The 22,454-nt window shown below is 45.5% G+C and overlaps 1 protein-coding gene across 10 annotated transcripts in view; it reads right to left on the bottom strand.

Annotated features, from left to right (window-relative positions):
* SEMA5A (semaphorin 5A) overlaps positions 1-22,454 on the bottom strand; it is a 460,606-nt gene that overhangs the window by 247,185 nt on the left and 190,967 nt on the right. For all 10 annotated transcript variants that reach the window (XR_004284305.1, XM_032337782.1, XM_032337773.1 and 7 more), the window contains one exon: positions 5,688-5,787. Coding sequence is in view for 9 of the 10 variants with exons in the window: in XM_032337782.1 (XP_032193673.1) it covers positions 5,688-5,787 (100 nt within the window). In the remaining variant the exon portion in view is untranslated. The remainder of the gene's footprint in view (positions 1-5,687; positions 5,788-22,454) is intronic.

Below are 22,454 nucleotides of genomic sequence, written 5' to 3'. Positions count from 1 at the left end.
GGATTCACTCCTGATGGCTGACTTCATTCCACACCGCAGGAGTCACCTTTAATTGTGTGAACTTGACTGAAACGTCTCCTCTGGAAAACAGAAAGACCTCATGGCTACTGGAAGCAGAATTGCTGATCTTATTTTTAAAAATCTAAATTCTTCCTTTTAATCATACGCTGCTTGCAACAGATTAATTCTAAGGTATGACTTTAAAATAAAAACAGCAATTAAAAATAAGCATCACCAAAAAAAAAAAAAATTAAAAGACTGAGTTACATTGGCCAATTTTAAAAAAAATGACTAATGCTTCTAAAATTCAGTTCCTTGTTTTGATCCAGTGACAAAATCATTCTGAAAGGAGGAACTTAGACTAATTAAACAGACGCCCGCCCATTCATTCAATGGTATCTTATGGGAAGTGACGCTTTCAATACTTAAAGCAAATTCAACACCAGCATAGCAAAAACAAGTTAATCTTTTCTTTTTTATTTTCATCTTTGCAGATTCAAACCAAGGGCAGAACAATGCTTGAAAATAAAACACTACAATTTTTCAAGTCCGGTAGTCACAATTATAAGGACAATGGAGCCCTGTTTTGAAAGCACTGAGGTTTTCGTTTCTGATTTTCGTCATAACATGCTAACTTGAAGCTGATACGATATGCTGTACAGACCTATGAACAAAAATATCTTCCCACCCCTGGGCATAGTTCATTGACTGTCTGGGCAAGTGAAGGGCTCTGGGCAAGGGACAAAGCTCGGGGCCGGTCCTCATGTCAGGTCAGCTGTGCAAAGGGACTCACGCATCCCCTTTTGTTCTTTCTCTTGATAGCTCCACAGTGTTCCCATTTAATAGAATTAAATTTTAATAGAATTAAAATGTGAAATTTCCAAGGTCGTGAATTGTTCTATTTATCACCAATTAAGATTGTTGCCTGACCCAAGTCCTGAGTCTACGGGCTTCAACCCCACCCCCTTAATCTCCTGCAGATCGTTGTGCCTCCTGGACTCAGAGGTCCTTGTGTGAAAGCTCATGGGTAAGTGAGTGTTCTTATTAAAATATCGTAGGTTGTGAGACGATGCCCTTCAATTTATATACCTCTGTTGCAATGAAGCAGGTCAGAGCAGAGTAAGATAATCACAAATCAACTGACAGGTGCCTAGGTGACACAGTCGGTTAAGTGCCTGCCTCTTGGTTTTGGCTCAGGTATGATCTCAGGGTTATGAGATCGAGCCTCACGTTGGACTTTGTGCTCAACTCAGAGTCTGCTTGAGATTCTCTCTCTCCCTTCCCCTCTGTCCCTCCCCCTGTGCACGCTCACTCGCATGTGCACACTCTCTCTCTCTCTCTCTCACTCTCTAAAACAAATAAACAGGGACACCTGGGTGGCTCAGTTGGTTAGGTGTCTGCGTTCGGATCATCAGGTAATGGTCCCAGAGTCCTGGGATCGAGTCCCACCATCAGGCTCCTTGTTCAGCAGGGAGCCTGCCTCTCCCGCTGCTTGTACTCTCTCTCTGCCTGTCTCTCTCTCTGACAATAAATAAATAAAATCTTTGGAAAAAAATAAATGAAATAGATAAATAAATCTTAAAAAGAAAGAAATAAATCAACTGAAAGACCAAGAAACAAACAACAAAAAGAATGGAAAGAAACTCAAATTCTCTTTGATGAGAGGCTCTTTTCGTTATTACTATATGGCTTTATGCTTTATAAAAATATAGCTCATCTCTAAATGCCCTGATTATTATTATTTGATTATAATAAAAAAACACTGCTCTATGTGAAACCAGGTTAGTTGCCACTTGGGATAACATTTGAATTTAGCACAGAATCACTTGTCATCCTTACAGTGAACCTGAACACTAAAGACAGACAGATTCATTGGAGAATAAAACTAGAATCACCTTCTTACATCCAGCTTTACAGTCCTATATGCAGCAAAACTTGCATTTATATCAACGTCATGAACTAGTATTAGTATCAATACTTTGATAGTTATCCCTATCAAACCTCTACACCATAATATATTTATTCACTTTGGAATTTTTCTTCCTATATATGAATGTCATGAAAAAAGTAAAATAAAATGAAATAGAAAATGTTTTTAGTAGGTTTTTTGACAAAGACATATATAAGTCATTCATAAAATATCATCCCAAAATCATGTAACAAAAAAAAAAATCAAATAATACAAGGCAATAACTGAAAAGGTTAACTGTGATTGAAATTGTTTTTTTCCTAATGCTTTAATTGTATTTTCCACATTTTCTAAAATGCAAATGCCTTTGTCTCGCCATTGAAAACACAAACGTTATTTTAATTTTTAAAGAACCCTTCGGTGAAACAAAATATGAATGTCAATGCCTTTAAAATAATATAAAAGATCATGTGCACCTTGGAAGTAGTAAACTTAGAGATCTTTCCAGAAGTTCCACGAATTCAAAAGGCACACGCCTTCTGGCACTGTCTAACCACAAATGCTTAAAGACAGCAGCACAAAACACCCTTCGCAGCACCATGAACTTCTTTCTGTGAAGAGTGCACAGAATCTTCAACTGAGTTCAATTCCAAGAACATAAAATAACACCGGCATAAAGTAAAACCAGCCAACAAATGGCTTTAGGATCCCGAGTGCTACCTATAAGAAAACAGAAAGCCTATCATCGTACTTTCCCACCGCTCACACGGAAACCCTCCCAGATGTCTTCAGATGCACCTGCTGCATGAACCTCTTTGCTAGGTCAAGCCCTCCCCAACAGGAAGCTGAGGGCTGGGTTATTTTTAAAGTTTTATAACTGGTTCACACTCCCTCTCAAACCCTCTGAGCGTAATCCCACCAAGTTTCCCAGCGAGATTCCCATTCTCCTCGCTCACTAATGACCACTGCTGCACACGGATGCCAAAACCCAGAACTCTCCGCAGAGCTGCCCGACCGCTGCCGGCTCGCCGCGGGCCCGCTACAGCAACAATCACTTTTCATGGATTATTTTATTAGATCCTCCCAACAGCTGACAGGGGTAGAAATAATTACAGGGAAAATGAGATTCGAACCAGGCTCAAGGTCACACAGCTGAGCTGGTTCAGTCGACCTCTCTCTTCCTCTCCCTTGTTTCTCCCACCAGGGCAGGACCATGAGATCTCTCTTCCAAGAGCTAATTTGCTCAGGGGGTTCCACATCCATTAAGAGAATCGATGTCATTCGCCAAAAGCCAAACACCTGTGGCGTGTTCACGCATGCGTGGCGGTGTCCTACCCGTGGGGCACCATGGTCTTCCAGAAACAGTGGGGAGTCTTTCTTTCTTTTTCTTTTTTTAATATTTTATTTATTTATTTGACAGACAGAGATCCCAAGCAGGCAGAGAGGCAGGCAGAGAGAGAGAGGAGGGAGCAGGCTCCCCGCTGAGCAGAGAGCCCGATGCGGGACTCAATCCCAGGACCCTGAGATCATGACCTGAGCTGAAGGCAGAGGCCTAAACCCACTGAGCGACCCAGGCTCCCCGTGGGGAGTCTTTCAACTCAAGCTCACAGGCAAACCTTTTCCAATGTCCTTCAGGGTTGAATGAAGCGTAGAAGATGCAGCTCTACCAACCCAGGTCGTATTTGTACCTTCTACCTCGGCAGGTGGCTCCTTCCCCTTTGGCTAAGGGTGAGAGCTCATTTTCCCTAGGGGTTAGCTTTGGGGTAGAGACTTCCACTTCCCTGGTGTCCTTGCCCAAATGTGGGAATTTGCAATATATCTGTTATAAAACCCCATCTTCCCCCAAAGGTACCCCAGATGCAGACAGGCACCTGTACAAATCAAATCCTTGAAGTACGTTCGCTGAATCAACAGATATCTCTGAGCTTCTGTGAGGAGAGAAACTGTGCTACCTTCTAGAGAAGCAAAGAAAAGACAGCAGATCGTCCACCATCTGGCAAGTCACTATCTGATAACGGGGGAGGGGCGTTGTGGGTGACACCTGCCAAAAAGCCACGCAGTAACGCGGTAAGGAAGGTACACGACAGGCGTGTTAGCAGGCCCAAGCGGAGCGGTGGAAGGAGGCGCTCAGGCCCGGGGGAGGACTCCTGAGCCGGATGTCCTGAGCGACATCACCGAGTAAAGAACTTTGGGGAGGGAGTAGCTAATGCTCCAGAGAAGCAAAGAAGCAAAGAAGTTTGTTACCAAGTCCCAGAGGCAAGAGAGAGAACATGTGACAGTGGTGGTCTAGAGAAGCAAGTCCACAGGCCTGGACGTTGGAAGAATGAGCTGAGTTTGTGAGGGGCATGGCACCACATGGCACCATGGGGGTGTGGTGGGCAACAGGGAAATGCCAGCATTTATCCAAGGGGAGCTGCCAAAGGGGGGAGGTATAAGGCATTTTATAAAGAAGGGGTTGGCCCCAGTACATAGGTGGACAAAATCTGTAGGCCGGAGGACCAACTAAAAGCCCCTGAAGCATCGGGTCCAGCCTCCCCATGATGAAATGTGATGGAAGTCAGCATCTGACACCTGCCGTGTACTCCCCGTGGGCTGTAGTAAATAAAAATATGCAAATTCAGCTCAACCTATCTACACTCCCTGCTCACTTAAAAATACCAAAGGAGATTCAGGGGATGTGATCAGTGCTAGGAACTAAGTCAACTTCTGTCCATTCACTTAACATTGGTCCAGGCACCTCAATGCCTACAAGGATTGGGTGCATACCCAAGGGCTCCTTGAGGTCTGAGAGCCAAAGCAATGACTCTAGAAACCATTCAGTATTTATGTAGAGTGCCCCGTGGATAAGCCATGCTTAGCTTCACCCGGCTGTATATGGAAACTGCACATCCTCTCTTGCTAAGAAACGTATGTTTTATGATCTCGTAAATGTGATCAAAAGAGATATAAGCACTCGGCGCCCGACATGTTCTCCCTGAACACCGGAAGAGGCCAAATGGCCTCCTTCTTCAAAATTAGTATTTTTCCTTAGAGATGGGTATGAAGTATTTTTTTACACATCATCCTCAAAATGCACTGGCAGGAGAGGTGATCTGAATACAAGGGTTATGCCTGTTTTCCCCCAAAGAAGGGATGATAAATAGGAGGGAAACAACTCAAGATCAGTTCTGACTGTGTGTAGCAGCCTCGCCATCAAACGGAAGGTCAAGTGTTGACCTGGACACCAGAGCATGGGCACCTTGAGAGGGGTAAACAGTAACAATTTCCTTGAATTCTCAGTTGACTGGTAAATGACGTAATCAAAGTCATGGAAAACATAACAGCAGGCACTGGAACAGACGTCAAAACCTCCTGACTCCAGAATTTCAGTGAAGAATGTACTGAGAAGTTGAGAACACGGTTTCTGGAGTCAAAATGCCTGGGTCTGAAGCCTGAGCCCAGCTTCTGCTGGACATCAGACCATGTCCTGCCTCCGTGTCCTCATCTCTACGGCAGAGATGCTGACAATACCCACCTCTCAGCTTTCATGGAAAAAAATGTATTCGTTCTGGTGAGAATGGGTCCTGGTGCCTGAACCCTCCCCCCCATGAACACTTGCTAAAAAGAGCAGGCATCACTGGTTATTAGGAGGCGACATTTCGGGCCACCTTATACCGTATTCCATGTTCAGAGTATGACTTAGCACTTGTCAACTACGGCAGAGAAGCTCACGTGTAGCGGCAGAAACATCAAGTAAAATCCAAAATTATCTGCAGGGGCAAAACATAAGATCTCTCACCTTGCTCCTACAACAAGTTCTTTCTGTCCTGGGTCAAATGTTAACTGCGAGAAATCCACAGCATTCTTCGCTCTGAACTCCCGTAACCAGGGGCCAATTTCTAAACAGAAAAAATAAATAAACGAAAAGATAAAAATGAATGATATTTTTTTTTCCTTCGAGGGACCACACAAAGTGCACAACAGGTAGCAAACATGACATTTCAGAGAGGACCCGGAGGTCCCCTGACGTTTGGGGGCCACGGGAGTTTTCCAGCAGAATGTCACAGGACCCACACCGAGGACGTGTTAAAACCTTCAGGGCAGCCACCCAAGGATGAGCGAGAGAGGCATCTGTGCTCGGGTAAGACTTCCAAGGCAGATGTGCGTTTCCCTCTGGGCTCTGGGCCGGACAGAGAACCAGGCAGCATTCTCAGGCTTCACCGAGGGACTACGGAGCGCAAACAGGACCTTTTCCTGCGTGTGCTTACCGGCAAAAGCTGAAGGCTGGAGAAGGTCAAAGCCTTGGGATCCGGGATAAGCACAGGAGCACCCACCACCCTCCTTCAGAGTGGACACCCTCTGTCTGTCCTTTGGGTTTCAATTCTATTCTATGAGGCGTGTTGAACACATCCAGTGCTTTCTAGATGAGAAATCCAGTTCCTTCTAGACCTTCTTGGCATTTTTTTCTCTTAAGGGGAGCCAGGAAATAGCCACTTGTCAGAGGCAGGCTGTTCACAAGCCTGTGACCTCCTATGACACGGCCTCCAGCCCCCAGTTCATTCGTGGTAACATGACAGCATTGGAGAGGGACAGGAGGTGACCTCACGAGCCGCTTCTGCGACTTGTATTAGCACACGTCTGACACCACACAAATACTCTGGGAGTCGCCTGCCAGTAGTGGCTGGCTTTATCATTATTTCTGACAATTAGCCGTGTTACTAGACTGTCATTTTTTTCTTGGATTTACTATTTTGAGTGATATCACACCAACTAAAGAGGCACACGAAAGATGTCACATCAACAAAACCACTGGTAGAGCAAAGAAATCATGTCTTTCCATGGAAACAGATGCCAGAACCAGATTTTATATGGAAATAGGCCCACGTCCCCTAACATGTCCCACACAAACACCTTTGCTGATATGATCAAGACAGGTTATTTTCCAGGAATGATCCGGTATAAGAAGTAGAGCATTTCTCTACCACCGGTTAAAAAGGTCATGAACGAAAAGTTCTACTCCATGTAAAGGAAACCAGGGTTGAAGTCTATAGAGACCTGTATTTGGGCTTTGAAATTTTAATGTGCGTCTTGACTCTCTTTAGAAGTTTATATAAATTTATTCAATTCAGAGCCAAGTCATTTAAAAGAAAACCCTTAATTATAGTAAAGTGCGTACAAGGCCCTGGAGCTATGGAAAGTTGTTACTCAATGGCGTGTTCCAGAAGTTCATAATTCAGTTAGGGAACGAGCGCTAGTACCTTCTTTGAGCACAGGGTCCATGAATATAAGATCTCTACAGGCGTCTGTAAGGCTAGAGGAAGCACTCACACAGATGGGAGAGATGACGGGGTCCTAGGTAAGAAGAAAAGAAGGATCTACCCGCATATTTACGGTGCAGATGTGTTCCAGAAGCCCAGAGCAATGAGGGGTGGCACGGTGCCCGGGGGCCACCCGTGATCGGTGTTTCTCCCCTTCTTGCCCATCAGGCGCCACCCATTCTCTGCTTCTGAAGCTGGAACCGGAGCTCCAATGCCCAGAAAGCTCGCCGGGGTGCCTACAGCCCGCAGCACCATGGCTCGCGTGCGGGAAGCAAGCACAGAAGATGCGGTAACAGGACCGCAACAACCGGCAGGTGGATGGGGGGGGGGATGCAGAATGAGCGGCGAGAGGGAAACCGGAGAAGCGAGAACGGAAAAGAGCAACAGCAACTCGAGGAAGCCCCGGGTCGGATCACCGCCGGGCGTGCTGAAACAGAACCGGGAACACACTCGCTCCTAGGCTCACACGTTGCGATTCGGCTTCAACCGTGACAAAGAGGCTTAGAAAGTTCCCAGGCAGGGACTTGAACCCATGAAAGCAGCGATCTTAGGAATGGGCATGCGCCGCTGGCAGGCAGGATGGGGGCAGGAAGGTTAGATGCTAGAAAGCGTCACCCCACATGTGATGTAGGTGGTGGCTTCGCGAATGCAGAAGGAGGAGGAGGTGGGGGGGGGGCTCCCACAGGCCTGATAACTAACCACGGAGAGGGGCAGGGGGATGGGGGGCGGACGGAACAGCTGGAGGAGAACAAAAACTGCCCGAGACTAAACGAAGAAGAAAACAGTGATGACGAGTCACGGGCATCAGGGGGTGAAGGGTGGTCCGAGAGAGAGAGGACAGGTCAGGTGCAACAGCGGAGAAGGTCACGTGGGGGGAATGGCCCCAGAGCCTTTGCGGAGCATGGCTAAAACCCGCAGGTACCTGGAGAGCTGTTTTAATACAGGACCTTCGTCACACAGACAGGACACGCAGGACCAGGGAGCCCTGCCAGGCCTGGAGTCCCCGGGGGCTCCTGTTCACCCAAACCCACAGCTCCCACAGCCAGACACGCACGTCGGACTCAAGGTGGTGAGAACAAGGAGGTGGCGGAAGGCGAGAACAGACGGTCCCAGGCTGGACTCTGTGCTGGAGGAGGGACAAGTGAGCCACGTCAGGGGAGAGAAGGCTGCGAGAGACATCAGTGAACTTGCCTCTCGGGCTGAGTCTCTCCTTTCCATTAGACAAACGGGAAGGGGGTGGCCAAAGGTGATGATGAGGAGGAGACGTCCTGCCAGTGCTGGTTCCTGCACTGAGCAACGAGAACTGCCATACTGTTTCCCAAGACGTCCTCGAATCATAACAGGAGGAACTTAGGGAGAAAAGAGTGCACAGCTTATCGTTCGATCAATTGTTCCCTTTGCCTTGTTTAAATTTCCAAAAACCTGCCCCATGAAAACGGTGTATTTATACGGTTAACACTCAACCAGAGTTGGGTAATCTGCCCATTGTCTTCTTTTTTTGATTTTCCTGGGCATTCCTCCAGGTCTGATTATCTCAACTGCATATCTCACGACCTCTGTCGGACCGAACACCATGAGGTCTTGGGGAGAAGGGTCCTGCACAACCCACTTCTCACTGAGAAGGTACCTGTCCTACACCACTCCCCCGTACTTTCCTTGCAAGATCGGGGGCTGGTGTTCTCTCCTCTGTGCAAGACCAGCCGTCCCCCTCTGCGCAGCCCACCTCTTCCCTCCTCTCTGGTCCCTTCTCTAAATCACCTATTTTCTCCTTTAGTATCTCCCATGTTACCGGGCCCTTTCCCTCTGTCTGGAAGGATATACATATTCCCTCATTTAAAGACAAAACAAAACAAAAAAACACCTTGTAAAATACATGTTCCTTACACTCTTGTTATGACAGTGTTAAATGCCCAAGACAAAATGTGTGGTAAACTCCCAGGGACACTTTGTCAAAGAAGCTGCCATAGGCTCACCTTCATATGAACATTTCAACAACCCCTCAAGGAACACGTAATCCCAACTTTATACAGCTTACTTCAGAGACTACACAAAGAGGTAAAGCTTCCTAATGCGGTTCTGACGTGATTGTGTTCCTGATGATCTTGCTAGGAAGGCTGCACAGAGACATCATGAGAAAGGAAAATCATTGGCTAACCTCATTTAAGAACACAGCTGAAAACATTGCTAAAGAAGGATGTGCATTAGCAAATCACACACACACACACACACACACGTGCATGCACACACACACGTATACACACACACACACACACACACACACACACACCATTTCATATGGAATAAGGTTTATTCCAGAAACACAAGAAGGGATCAACAAGCTTAATGTCAGAGGTTCTATCTGTAGAATTTGCCACCACAATAACAGATTTCCATAGTAGCATGAAGAAATCACCAGCACTGCTTTGGAAAGCATTGCAAAAATGAACCATTATGAATACAGAAAACTAGAAGAATACAGTGTCAAGTAAGGCCAGTGAGGAAAGAGTCTGAACACAGGGCAGATGGTGCAAACAGGCTCAGGAGACGCCAAAGAAAGGTCAGGGCGAGAGAAGAGAGCAGGGGAAGAAGGCACACAGCACGTGGCAGGTTGAGAGAGACGATTTCCAGTAACATTAACTTTCTTAATACACGCTCACTCCTCCCAAATAATGGGTTTATGTTTTTCCTTCTTCTCTCTCTTCTGAACTTTATAGAAAAAAAAAAAAAAAAACCATTTGATGAAATGGAACTTAAATATGGCAGCCAATACAACCTTGTTCAGAAGTTAGGTAGTCATATAAAATTGGTAGCTTCAAATTGAATACTTTGTAGATAATTTGTAATATTTGAGAGTAATCATTCTAGCTCACCCATTCATTACACAAATACGGCTTTTTAAACATGGCCTCTGGCAATGACTTTTTATTGCAAAATTAGCCGCAAAGATAAAACGTGTGCCCTCTCCTACCACTGCGTAAGCACCCCTGTGATTGTCTTGTAAACACTGTAATGAAAAGTATACTGATCTGATTTTTAAAAGAACCCAGTGTTACCATTTCAAGAAATAACTTTTAGGAACATATGTTGGTATTAATATATTTGGTCAAAATGATGGTATATACAAGCTAGGACTTGAGCTTACAGATTCAAGTCAGTCACCCCCCACCCACCCCAACACAGAAGACAGAATTTTTTTTTTTTTTAAAGAATACACATGACTATTGAATAAAGAAGCAAACACTGTAAAGGTATTGAAGGTAGTCATGGCTGTAAGCCAAGAAAACTTTTTAGAGCCTGATAAGTAAGAATCACAGGGGAAGACCAGCACTGGTCCCCAAGCCTGGCAGCCACTCAGAAAACCAGACTGATGGATCCGCGGAGTGCAGAGATTGTGCTGATGGGGGGCAAAAACTGAGCAGCGAAACCTCCCAGCTCAAACAGGAGTGGCTATGGGGAGACCATTCTTCTCGCCAAACGTCAGTCAATGAAGAAGTCCAGCAAGCAGGACTGAGGAACTTCTTTGGGGGACTTGAAACCCACACGGAACAACCTAACAGGAAGCTTCCCAAGGAACACATTATACAACGCATTCAGAAGGTAACAAGAAAGAAAAATCAACATCCACTTCATTTTGAAAGTGAATCGATTCCCACTGATGTATACTGTTAAATAAAAACAGCCACCTACTCAGTTTAATAAATAATGCATTGATTGTTTCTGATGTTGTGATTATGAATAACAATGATCTACATGTCAGGGAAGACCTACAGGAAAGAGCATTCCCATCGTCACTAGTTAGATTTTATGCTCCAAGGGTCTTGGTGTAATGAAGGAAGGAGAAAATGTCAATAACCACGTACTGATCTGCCTTATCAGAGCAAAGAACATTCTAGAAGGAGAAGGCAGAGATGATACAAGCAGAGTGGAATGGCCCGATGTCTCAAGAGTCTAGGCCACTGAGCTCTGCTGTGTGCGGACAAGACATTGTCCTGAAAGCACAAGGACTGGGTCCTCACCTTCCCCAGAAGGCCACTGCAGCCAGCGAGGCACCTCGGGCCAGGAGGAGAGGTACAGAGTGCACTCTCTGCCAAGCACCCCAGAAGCTCTCCTCACCTGACCTCTCCCGGAACTGTGAGAGAAACCATCCTATGTCAAAGATACCTGATCGTCTTTAAAGGCGGCACGCATCTCCCTTCCACGGGCATCATTTTCAGCTTCAGTGCATTACATAACCATTCCAGCAAGGCAATCTGAGCTAAAACATGACTGGAAAACAGAGGAGTGGGGTTTTTAAGAAGCCCCACAAAGACGACAAGCACGCCGGCCAGTGCCCGTTTCCTGCACCCCCACCGGACCGCTCATACTTTCCTTCCTTTCTCTTTTCCCATCTGCTTTGCCAGGCATGTCCCTCCAGCACCAATCACTCAGAGCCAGGCAAGAGCACTTCAGACAGCAATCCCAGCACCCCATGCCATGATTCACCCCCAGAATAAGATATATCCAGGCCTGGGCACCTGGGTGGCTCGGTTGGTTAAGCAACTGCCTTTGGTCATGATCCTGGAGTCCTGGGATCGAGTCCCGCATCAGGCTCCCAGCTCCACAGGGAGTCTGCTTCTCCCTCTGACCTACCCCCACTCATGCTCTCTCTCCCTCTCCCTCTCTCAAGTAAATAAATAAAAACCTTAAAAAACTTTAAAAAAAATATATGCAGGTTTTCAGCTATAGGAGTGCTGCTGAAATTCTTTAAGGTGTTATAACAGATTTCAGTTCTAAAACTTCATGTGTTCGTCCGGTGGCAGACCGAGGCAAAAACTTGCAGACATGCAAGTCCACAAACATTTATGTTTGTGAAAAAAACATATTATCAGAACAACCACTGTCTCTTATTAACACCTTTTTTTTGTTGTTACTGTCTATATTATCAGTGGTTACTTCGCTTCAGAAACTATGTCAAATACTTTTACATGTTAACAATGTCTAATTTCATTTAATGTTTATAATCCTGTGAAGCTACAGCTATAATCTTTCTTAAAGAAATAAAAATTTTCAAAATTAAAAACCCTGAGTTTCTGACAAGTTAAACATCTTGCCAAATACAACGTAAGTGGTAAGTGGCTAAGCTGGAATTTAAATCCAGGATAAGACTAAGGCAGTATTTCCATAAGGTCCAAATTAAAAATCAATTTCCCCAGGAATGTATAAAGTACATTAATCCCTAGCACCTAGTAATATATCAGCATGGATTAAACCTATCGGAAATGGTAGTTGCCACCCACCAAAGGAGAGTAAAATTAGATAGAAAGGAAGAGGTGGTAGTTTTCAGATCGGGGACAGGAATGTTCCAGCCCAAGCTGCCCATTAGGCAGCGCAAAGCTGGAAGAAGGAAGGTCCCAGAAAAAAGCAGAAAGAAACCAGGTGCCCCAAAGGCAATAAGGCACCCGGAGGAAGAAGGTCCCAATGGTGGAAAATTTATCTCCATCATTTCTTTCCCTGACAGGTCCTGCTTACATCAGCTAATGCAGAAATATGCCAATACTCTATTGCCTCACTTTAGCTTTCTAGAAAGACTGAAAAATACCAGGCTAATTTTCTTTCTCCAAATGCAAGGACCTCAGTTACTTTCACTGTACCTGCTATCTGGGACTTCACAGAACCAAAGAAGGTACAGTAGGACATGACACTGGCTATCCCACAATCCTTCCCCCTGACTTTATTACAGTTTATAAAACTAAGGGCAAAGAAGTTGCATGACTTCCCAAAGTTACATGTCGATGAGGTCCAGTGGAAGACCCCAAACCCTGTGATTTCCTCGCCAATCTATCCTCTCCATCACGGCACTAGTAGAACAACCATCCAAGTGGGAACACCATCGTGTGGTCTCTGAGCACACAAAACTTTCTAAATTATGGTATTTTAAGGGACCAAAATGCCTAGATCTTGATTTAGATCTCAATATATTCATCCACATATATGGTATGTATATATGTATATGCATGTATGTGTGTACTCGCACATATACACATACACAGGTTTGTAAATATGTGTTAAGTATATTTACAGAGATTATCCCTAGATACAGATATGTATACATACACAGTTACACATATTTATATCTAAAGGCATCAATATGTTCATTGATATATATACATAAGTGTATATGTACTTATCTATACACACAGGTATATAAATGTATTTGCATAAATGTACGTAAGAGATATAAATATATATGTGCGTGTGTGTGTGTATATATATATATATATATATATATATATATATATGAGACACTTAATTAGGTAGAAAAAATCTCAAAAGCTTTCTATAGGAAATGATCAAAATATTCAACTGATGTGACTTTTTAAAAATAAAGCAAAAATATCCAATAATAATCAATTAGGGAAAGTAAAACTCTTTTTTTTGGTAAAATATTTTTATACCGTTAAAAGTAGAAAGGATCCAGTACGCCAAGAAGGCATAAAGCATCTTTTATTTACATTTTTATTTGTAAACATGACCCATAAAACACAGTATTTTAAAATGCTAACAGTGCTCCTTTCCATCCTATGTCCAGTCATGCACCCACTCAACGGGGGGCGGGCGCTCATGTTTCCATCGCAGTGACACTTTTAACCTTTAATCCTTTTTTTACAGGTTCACCATCAGAAAACTCCACTAACTGTAAGTTTCACAAAATATCTATGCTCTGAAACTGGGTTCTTGTAAAGTTCACTCCTCTGCCCCAGACAGCGTGGCTGGTAGATTTTCTTAAGAATCAGGCCATCTGTGATCATGTACTTTCTACTCATGACGTTCCCTGATTTGGGTCTGCTTCACGCAAACACGACTGGAAAGCCACAAACATAAGCTCGGAATCCCCAGTATAGTATCAGCGTACGATGTAAGCAAGCATTAAATAATAGCCATGAATCTGTTAAAATTATAGGAAGCAGCAACGCACACACTGTTTCAGTACGAGCAGGAGCAGACAGACTGAAGACTGGCCTGGGAGAGGCTAAAGGCATGTTTCACCCCTCCAAGAGATTCCTGTTGTGATTTTCAGATATATTGTTTCTACAAGTTAGATTACAGGAGGATAACATAGAACTGATACATGTTTATATATATATATATATATGATATATAATATGATATATATATACTTTTATATATTTATTATATATACTTTTATATGTATAATATATGTTATATATGTTATATATTACATATATATTATACATATAAAAGTATACATAATATATATAAATATATATATAAATACATTACATATATATGTATTTAAGAGAAATCTCAGGAGACAAAATTTCATCACAACCAACTACCATCTTCATAACCAACTGAAATGGACGCCCTTTCTGAATCAAGTGATTTCTACTAATCAAGTGATTTCTACTGTCTCCCCCAATCTTCATTTGTGAGCATGATTTTCCAGCCATACCAGGTAAAGCCATTCAATCTCAGGATCCAAATGTCAGTGGGGGACCCCAAGAAATTCTGAGTCATCTGAGGGTTACCGGAGACACACCTGGCAAGATGTAAAGAGAAGTTTCTGGAATGTTGTCAATAAACTGGTTTAAAAATCTGCCTGGCAGGCTGGCCTTGCCTTCCCTTTTGTTTATAACTTCTAAGATCGCAGAAACCTCCTAGTTCATTAAACCATCTGGAGCAATTATTCCTGGCGGGCTGCGGATCAGAACCAAGCCGATAAGAAGCAGGTTTTTATTGCTGGATAACTCGCACAAGAAGCAATTTCTATTCATCCATCCATCAAGACAGAATTTTTTTAATTTAAAAGATTATGCAAATGCAAATGTAAACTAGGCCAGACCTTCCAACCCCTGGACTGTGACCAGCTTTGTCCTCCAGGCTGCGAAGTGTGTCCCAGAACGGCCCCGCCCCTCAGCTCTGTGCGGCTTTCCGACAGGAAACTTTGCTGGTGCAGAAGGGTCTTAATTTTGCCTTGTGACCTGCAGCATATGACTAGAGGCTATAAAATCTAATTGCAAAATCTTAATGTTGTGCCAGAGGACATTAAAAAGTAATTTCCTTCAGATTTATAACTTGAGAATTACAAATGATGTTAATGTGACTAAAAATATATAAAAATGAACTGTTTCTAGTCAACGGGCGCTGAGATTACTCCAGGAGTGGCCATGGGTTTGCTGTGTAAGCAGGGATGACCAGAAGTCCGAAAGGGCACAAATACAGCCATTTGTGCAAGGAAGTCTCCTGGCTCGAAGACATTCTATATGTCCCCAGTCTCTTTGACAGGCTACTGATTCTGCCCATCACCAGAGCTGGAACACGTTCCAAGATGGACTCAGACTCTTTCAGAAACTCCAGGGTTAAGCATTCGGGTGATATGCATCTAGAATGGACATAATTATTCATGTACATAGTCCGTGACTAATTCTTGAGTCCCTGCTATTGGAAGGCCCCACTTGAGGACTGGCGAGGATACAGAGGTATGGAAGACCAATCTCTGCCTTGAAGACATTCATAGTTTAGCAGAAAAGGTGAGACACACACACAACAGAGTGAAACTGAGGACGAGAAACACTAGCTGGTACCAGACAGTGCGATGGTCAGTGGTCTCGGCAGTGCTAGCCAATGAACATAACGTGGCCTACACACATAATGTGGAACTTTCCAATAGCTACATTAAAAAATGCTAAGAAGCAGGGCACCTGGGGGCTCAGTCAGCATTTGCCTCTGGCTCAGGTCATGATATCAGGGTTCTGGGATCAAGTCCTGCATCGGGCTCCCTGCTCAGCGGGGAGTCTGCTTCTCCTTCTCCCTCTGTCCCTCCCCGCTACTTGTGCACATGCTCACTCTCTCTCACTCTCTCAAATAAATAAATGAAATATTGGGGGGAGAATGGCAAAATGCCAAGAAGCAAGAAAAATTAATTTTCAACAATATAGTTTATTTAATAAAGTATATCCAGGCTATTATTTCCATGTTAGCAAATAAAAACTGTTGAGATATTTTGATTGCATGTGTACGTTCTAGGCCTTTGAACTGCAGTGTCCGTTTTTACACTGATGCACGTCTCCATCCGAACTAGCCACATCTGAGTGCCCAGCAGCCAGACACTGCTGGTGGCTCCTCTCCTGGACAGTATGCGGCTAAGGAATGAAGAACGGGGTTTCCTTGCGGATACAGAGGCCTGTTCCATTACATTATTGAAAAACAAATTAACAAGGGGTCTTCTCAGACCCGAAGGTCATTAAGTCTGCAACTGAGTCATGGGAGGATTCCAACAAAACCGCCCTCAGGTCACCCAACTGCTGATGCAAGTGACACGGGCTTCGGAGTGGGGCTGACTTGCATTTCACATCTCAGACTCCGAGCTTTCTTCGGTGGGACTGTGGGGCCGAAAGCAGGTGCCTCATCATTTCTTCACAAACTACACTAACACAGGGAGCATGTGAACACAAGAGTTTGGGAGGAGAAGAATGTATAGACCAATTCCTATGAAGCACCTGGCGGAGACCCTAAGACACGGGAGGGTCTCCAGAACCAGGGGTCCCCAACCTCACCTCTGCAGGCAGTAACGCGTGGTTTTCGTCTGCTCCCCGAGTTCACCGGGAAGACGGCCCTACTGCCTCTTGTGACAATATCCTGAGTACCGGGCAGACTATCTGCCATGAATTCTAGCCTCCAATAGATGGACGTGCAATTTCATGTTCATCACAGTCTACCCGTGACAGCGGGAAGGCTCTGGAACGTTGAGGAAGGCCACGACCAACTATCTGTTCAAACCAACTGACCAGGCAGCACTAGCAGAAATCCATTCAACAAGCGAGAGACTGTTCTATAACCTGTAGACTCAGCAGGTCTGGGGGGTTCAAACCCCACCCATTCCAAAGAAAAGTTTGACCCTGGACTGACTCCCAGAGATAATCTCTAAGACCTTGGAATATCCTGGCTGATAAGATAAGAGTGCCTGTGTCTGCCCGTGGGCCTGGGGCCACCCCGCAGAGTCTGTGGGAGCACTGTGATTGACGGGGGGACCTTCGGCCGGCTGCAGTCAGGTGACACGCCTGCACAAAGGTTTTCTCTGTCTGCCAGTTTCCACGGCCACAGCAAACTGGCTCGCCTGGCCGTCGGCCCCTCACACCTCCCTGCTCTTCCCTTCCGCTTGTCCCCAACACAGACACCTCAGCTGCGCCCAACCGGCTCTTTGCCAAGCTCATTCTCACTCCCCTCTTCGCTAACACGACTCCACCCCTTCAAAATGACCCCACCTGCTCTCTAACAACTACAAACAGGCTGGGAGCCACTCAAGCGAGGGGCGCAAGTTCAGGCGCACCTGCGTTCTACTATGGACACTCCAGTGAACTCGGGCTGGCCGTGACGTTGAACATTCCAAGGCACAACACAGTCCAGGAAGCTACCTGAACCTCCCTTCATTACTGCAGCTGCTCCCGAGCCCTCTGGCCCACCGGACCCTGCCTGGATGAGGAAGCCTGCGTGATGATTATACTTAAGTCACAGTCATGAACGATATCCCACCGTTTCTCTCGCTGTTTTACAGGTGAATGAGTTTACACCCAAAGAATGTGGAGACCCTATTAAAGAAAGATAACTTGAATATTTATACAGGATAACTGTCAGCGTCTAGGCTCTGGAACAGGGACTGGCCAATGGTGGCCTCTGGACCAAATTAGGTCCATGACATTTTTGTCTGTAAATAAATTTTTATGGAGCACAGCCTCACCCAGGTGCTTACCTATAGTCTAGGGCTGCTTTGCACGACACTGGCAGAGCTGAATACAGACCATCTGACCTCCAACACCTAAAATATTACCATCTTCCCCACCCCTGCTCTAGAGGATAGAGTGGGAGCTCACTAAGTAAGTATTACAGATACTTAAACATACTACGTGTAATTCTTCAGTAACAGGGGAAAAAAAAAAAAACAGTACAGAATCTCAAAGTGAGCAGAAACCTCAGGACCCCCGTACTCAGATGCCTCATTTCAACAAAGAGAAGTCAGGAATCCGGACTAGCGAAGGGACCTGCTGAAGTTCACTCTACCGCACATCAGTACAGATTAATCTAGAAAGGCGCCCTGGCCACTTACCCCACATGATTCACCCTGTATCCCACGGCATCAACAAGTACTAGCATTTCCGAGACATTTTATTCCATTAGTTTCATACAGCCTTTAATGCCTTTCAACGGAAATGAAAAAGGCATACAGAAAATCATTAGCTGACTCATAGAAAAAAGTTGCGTGTTCCACGCACAGTCACACAAAATCATTTTGAAACCTCAGCTAATTACTCTACTTCCATCTCCTCCCAGAGAAAAAGCAAACCTTCTGGAAATCCTAGCAGGGCCCATCCCCTATGAGCTGGTGTTACTGACGGTTCCAGAAAACGGGCAGCCCTCCCCCGCAGGCTGACTTAGGTCCCGACAGCCCCAACTCACTCAAGTTGTTAGACTGAAAGAAAAAAAAAAGCTTGTGTTAAATATGAAATCAAAGCTGACATTTATGGCCGAAGGTTTCTATTTCTAGGCAAAGTGGATTCCCGCCTCAGCCCAGCCTTCGCAAGAGAGCTCTGCCCTCCGCACCTCTGAGTCACCGACCTTGATGAGGACGGGTTCATAAGGGGCAGACAGAGGAGATGGGGCAATCCTGGCCAGCTTTCCTTTCGTTTTGCCCACGCGGGTGTGCTGTGGGGAAACCGAGGTCGTCCTCTCTTCCAGGGACTCACCTGACCCCAATGGTGACTGGGCTAACAGCTGTGCTGGTTCCCAGCCCGCAGCAAAGCCCTTGTGTGGACAAGCTAAGAGCCGAATTCAGGGTCACAGTCATGTTCCTAACCTTGTTTTCGATTTTTTTTGACAGGTTCATACCCTCATTTCCTGATGTATCCCACGCAACCTCAGAGACCCTTCCCGATCTGAGCCCAATTTTCACAGCCAGCGTCAAGCCCCTGCTTGACCTCATGGCGTCTTCTCCCTGGGCCATCTGCCACCAGGCACGTGACAGCCTTCACGGCGCAGACACTTATCGACTCTGTGTCCGACCCTGTTCTCTGAACTGAAGACACAGCAGGAAAATACACAGAGAAGATTCCTCCCTCCTCGAGGTACACTCTCGTGAGGAGGACAGGTTCAATAAAATAAGTAATCAAAGTAGCACGTGATCGTCACAAGGTAAATAAAACAGGACAACTTTGGAGAGTGTGGCTTGCAGCAACGTTCTAGTTTCCAGGGAAGACCGCTCTGCTGAAGTGACACTTAACGGAGACCTGAGTGACAACAAAAAGTCACCCAGAGATGCGGGAGAAGCACTTGCTAGGGGAGAGCCCTGACCGGGGGATGACGCAGTGAACCTGAGCAACAGAAACGAGGCAGGTGTGCGGTGAGAGATGAGGGAAGAGCCAAGAGGGAGGCAGGCGCCTTTCAGCTCCAGTGTTGCTGGTGCAGGTGAAAAAACACAGATTCTATTCCATGGAAGCAAGTGGAAAGCTATTGCTGCAAAGGGCCGGAGAGTATTTTAGGCTTTGCGGGCCATATGGTCCCTGTCACAACTGCTCAGCTCGGCTGCTGTTGCTATAGGACAAATATAAACTTGCGGGTGTGGCTGGGTTCCAGTACCTGGCGGTGGGCCAGACTGGGGGGCGGGCTGTCGTTGCCACCAGCCGCCGCTCTCTGGCACTAAGAAGCCACGGTGGGTGTGGGGAAGGAGAGTGGGCGGAACATAAGCTACTCTGCATGTTTCAAAGCTTCTAGGGCTACTGGGTAGAGGATGGATCCGAGGATGTGAAATTCAGGAAGTGAATACGCCTCAGCAGTCCAAAAACACAGAGCAGCAAGAGTAGTTAAGTGTTTGCAACTATGTGAGGCCCTGAGGAGGTGTGAGGAATTAAGAATGACACCCAGCTTTTCCACGAGAGCTACTCACTCCACGGGGCCATTTCTGAGAGAGGAAAGAGTGGAGGAGAAGTAGGCTTGGCATGTGGAGAACATTCCAATAGTTCTTTGATGAACGCCTAAGCTGAGATCCCCAACGGAAATCCCAGGGGAGTTAGGAGTAGGTAGCGGCAGCTCTGGGGTTGAACTCCAGATGAACATTTGATGGACATCGACACATTGATTGTATAGCCTACAAGTCTAACTGGGAGGTTAGAACAAGAAGAAAATGGTCCTCACACGGAAGTCAGCAAAAAGACTGGAGAAGGTTGAGCAAAGGAACAAATAAACACGTGCAACAATAAAGAAGCAAATCGCACTTTCTGCATTCCCGTGCGCCCCCCACAGCTCACTGCAGGATCCGAGCTGACAGTCAGGACGGTACTCATCTCCGTACGATGACGACTTCGCCCCATCCCCGAGACCGAGATCCCATAAATATCCCCAAGTCCCATAAATATAAATTCTAAGCTGCCTCTTTGCCCCAATCCTTTCTCTGGAAGAGACGGCTTCTGGCCCTGGTTCAGTCCCAGCCTCACAGAAGATGTACTTCCTCTCGGCGGGCTCCCAGGGAAGTCAGAAGCTCTGTTGGTGGTCATTAAATGGGCAACTCACACCCTGTGCTAACTGGTTCCAAGGCGTCGTCCTGATCTGCCTCTGCCTCCCAGTCAACCCACTTCAGGGACAGAAGGAGGAGAAGAGGTGACTGTGCGTGCAGAAAGTGCAGCTTTGCCTTGTCTCTGCCTCCAGCCAGGGAATGTAACTGACAGGATACGAACACAACTGTACGCTTGGGCAAGGATGAAGGAGGCGGAGTGGGCTGACTCTTTGGACCCAAATCAGACCCAAAAGAAAAAGAAAAAAAAAAGGACTTTGCAGACAGTTACAAGGAAACGCACACAGAAAAGAACCCCCACGGAGTTCAAAGGGACCTGTGTTTAATCAGACAAAGACAATTTTTGCAGCCTTAGGAAGCCATCTGATGCACAAGGAAGTTGTACAGTTGGGTGGTATTGGGCTCTGAGGCCAGCATTCGTGTGTACTCTTCTCTCTTTCCAGCTGTAGTGTCCAAAGAAACGAGCCATGCAAAACAGAGAGTAAAGGAGATGAGACCCATGAATTAACCCCGTCGTGAAAAGCAACTTCCCGGGACAAGCAAGGCAACAAGTGCCCTATCAAACACAGGAGTCACAGTACAGCAACTGTCAAAACACCTTCCACGGTTCCATGTTGTGGCTCTCATTGTCTCTTCCGACGAAGCTCTCCTGCACCTGATATGCCCAAGCTGCCTCGTTGAACACACCAATGAGCTTGACTTCAGGGAGCCCTCAAGAGGAGGTAGTGGTAGCTGGCAAGAACCTGTTCTTCTGAAAAATCATCTTCCTTCCCAGGCCCACGGACAAGGGGCTCTGTCGGTTTCCTACCTGAAGGTCACACGCGTGGCCAGATCCCCATCTCATTAATTATAACTGTTGGCAAGCCATTAAAAATCTCATTTCATTTTACCATTCACCCTCCTTTTAACTGACTTTTCATAATTATAATTCTATTTTTGATATACTAGACCTATTAAATTTAATGCCAGACAGAGATTTTAGAACTCCTCAGGAAAAGACTGATGCTGGACTGTGTCCAGGAAAGAATGTACAGTCCTTGCTCGGGATACGGAAGGGAAAATGGCAGTGTGCTCTATTTTCATACATAGAGAAAGAAAAGCCAAGTTAATTGCATATGGTCAGTATAATAATGTGTCCTTCTGGAAGGGCTACAATTAGCGAGAACTGTTTTCACAAACAGGACAACCAAGCTGATGACTCCAGCTTGAGTTCATTCTTTTTCTGCCCCACCAGTTATAAACATTTCTATTTTCATTCTTCCCAAAACATAAACACTACTATATTAGACACCCCACGAGAGGGAGAGGAGAGCCTGACAGTATCTTTATAAACGCTTAGAACAAATATAAAACTCTTTTCAAAGATAGAGTCTGTTCACAGGACTGGGAGGAGGACAAGGGAGGGTAGAAGGAACCAGGACCCAAGAAGCCCACGTCTAGTTGGTGGCGTCAAGAGAAAAATCTTTGGGAGAAACATCTCTGTTGACCATCTGTAGCTGATACTGAAGGGACACACACAGAGGAATAATCTGATCCCGTGTAAAGACAAGGGGACCATTTGGAACTTCCATGTCTTAAAATACAAAAAGCAAAAATTATTTATCTCCACATCATATAGGATAACATGGATGGATATTTAAGGATAAATCTCTAACCTCACTTCTTTTACTGAGATTGTGTAACTAAC

The sequence above is a fragment of the Mustela erminea genome, chromosome 3, assembly GCF_009829155.1.
Source record: "Mustela erminea isolate mMusErm1 chromosome 3, mMusErm1.Pri, whole genome shotgun sequence".
Classification (NCBI taxonomy): domain Eukaryota; kingdom Metazoa; phylum Chordata; class Mammalia; order Carnivora; family Mustelidae; genus Mustela; species Mustela erminea.
The sequence above is the reverse complement of the archived record's forward strand: the minus strand, read 5'-3'. Positions and strand labels throughout refer to the sequence as shown.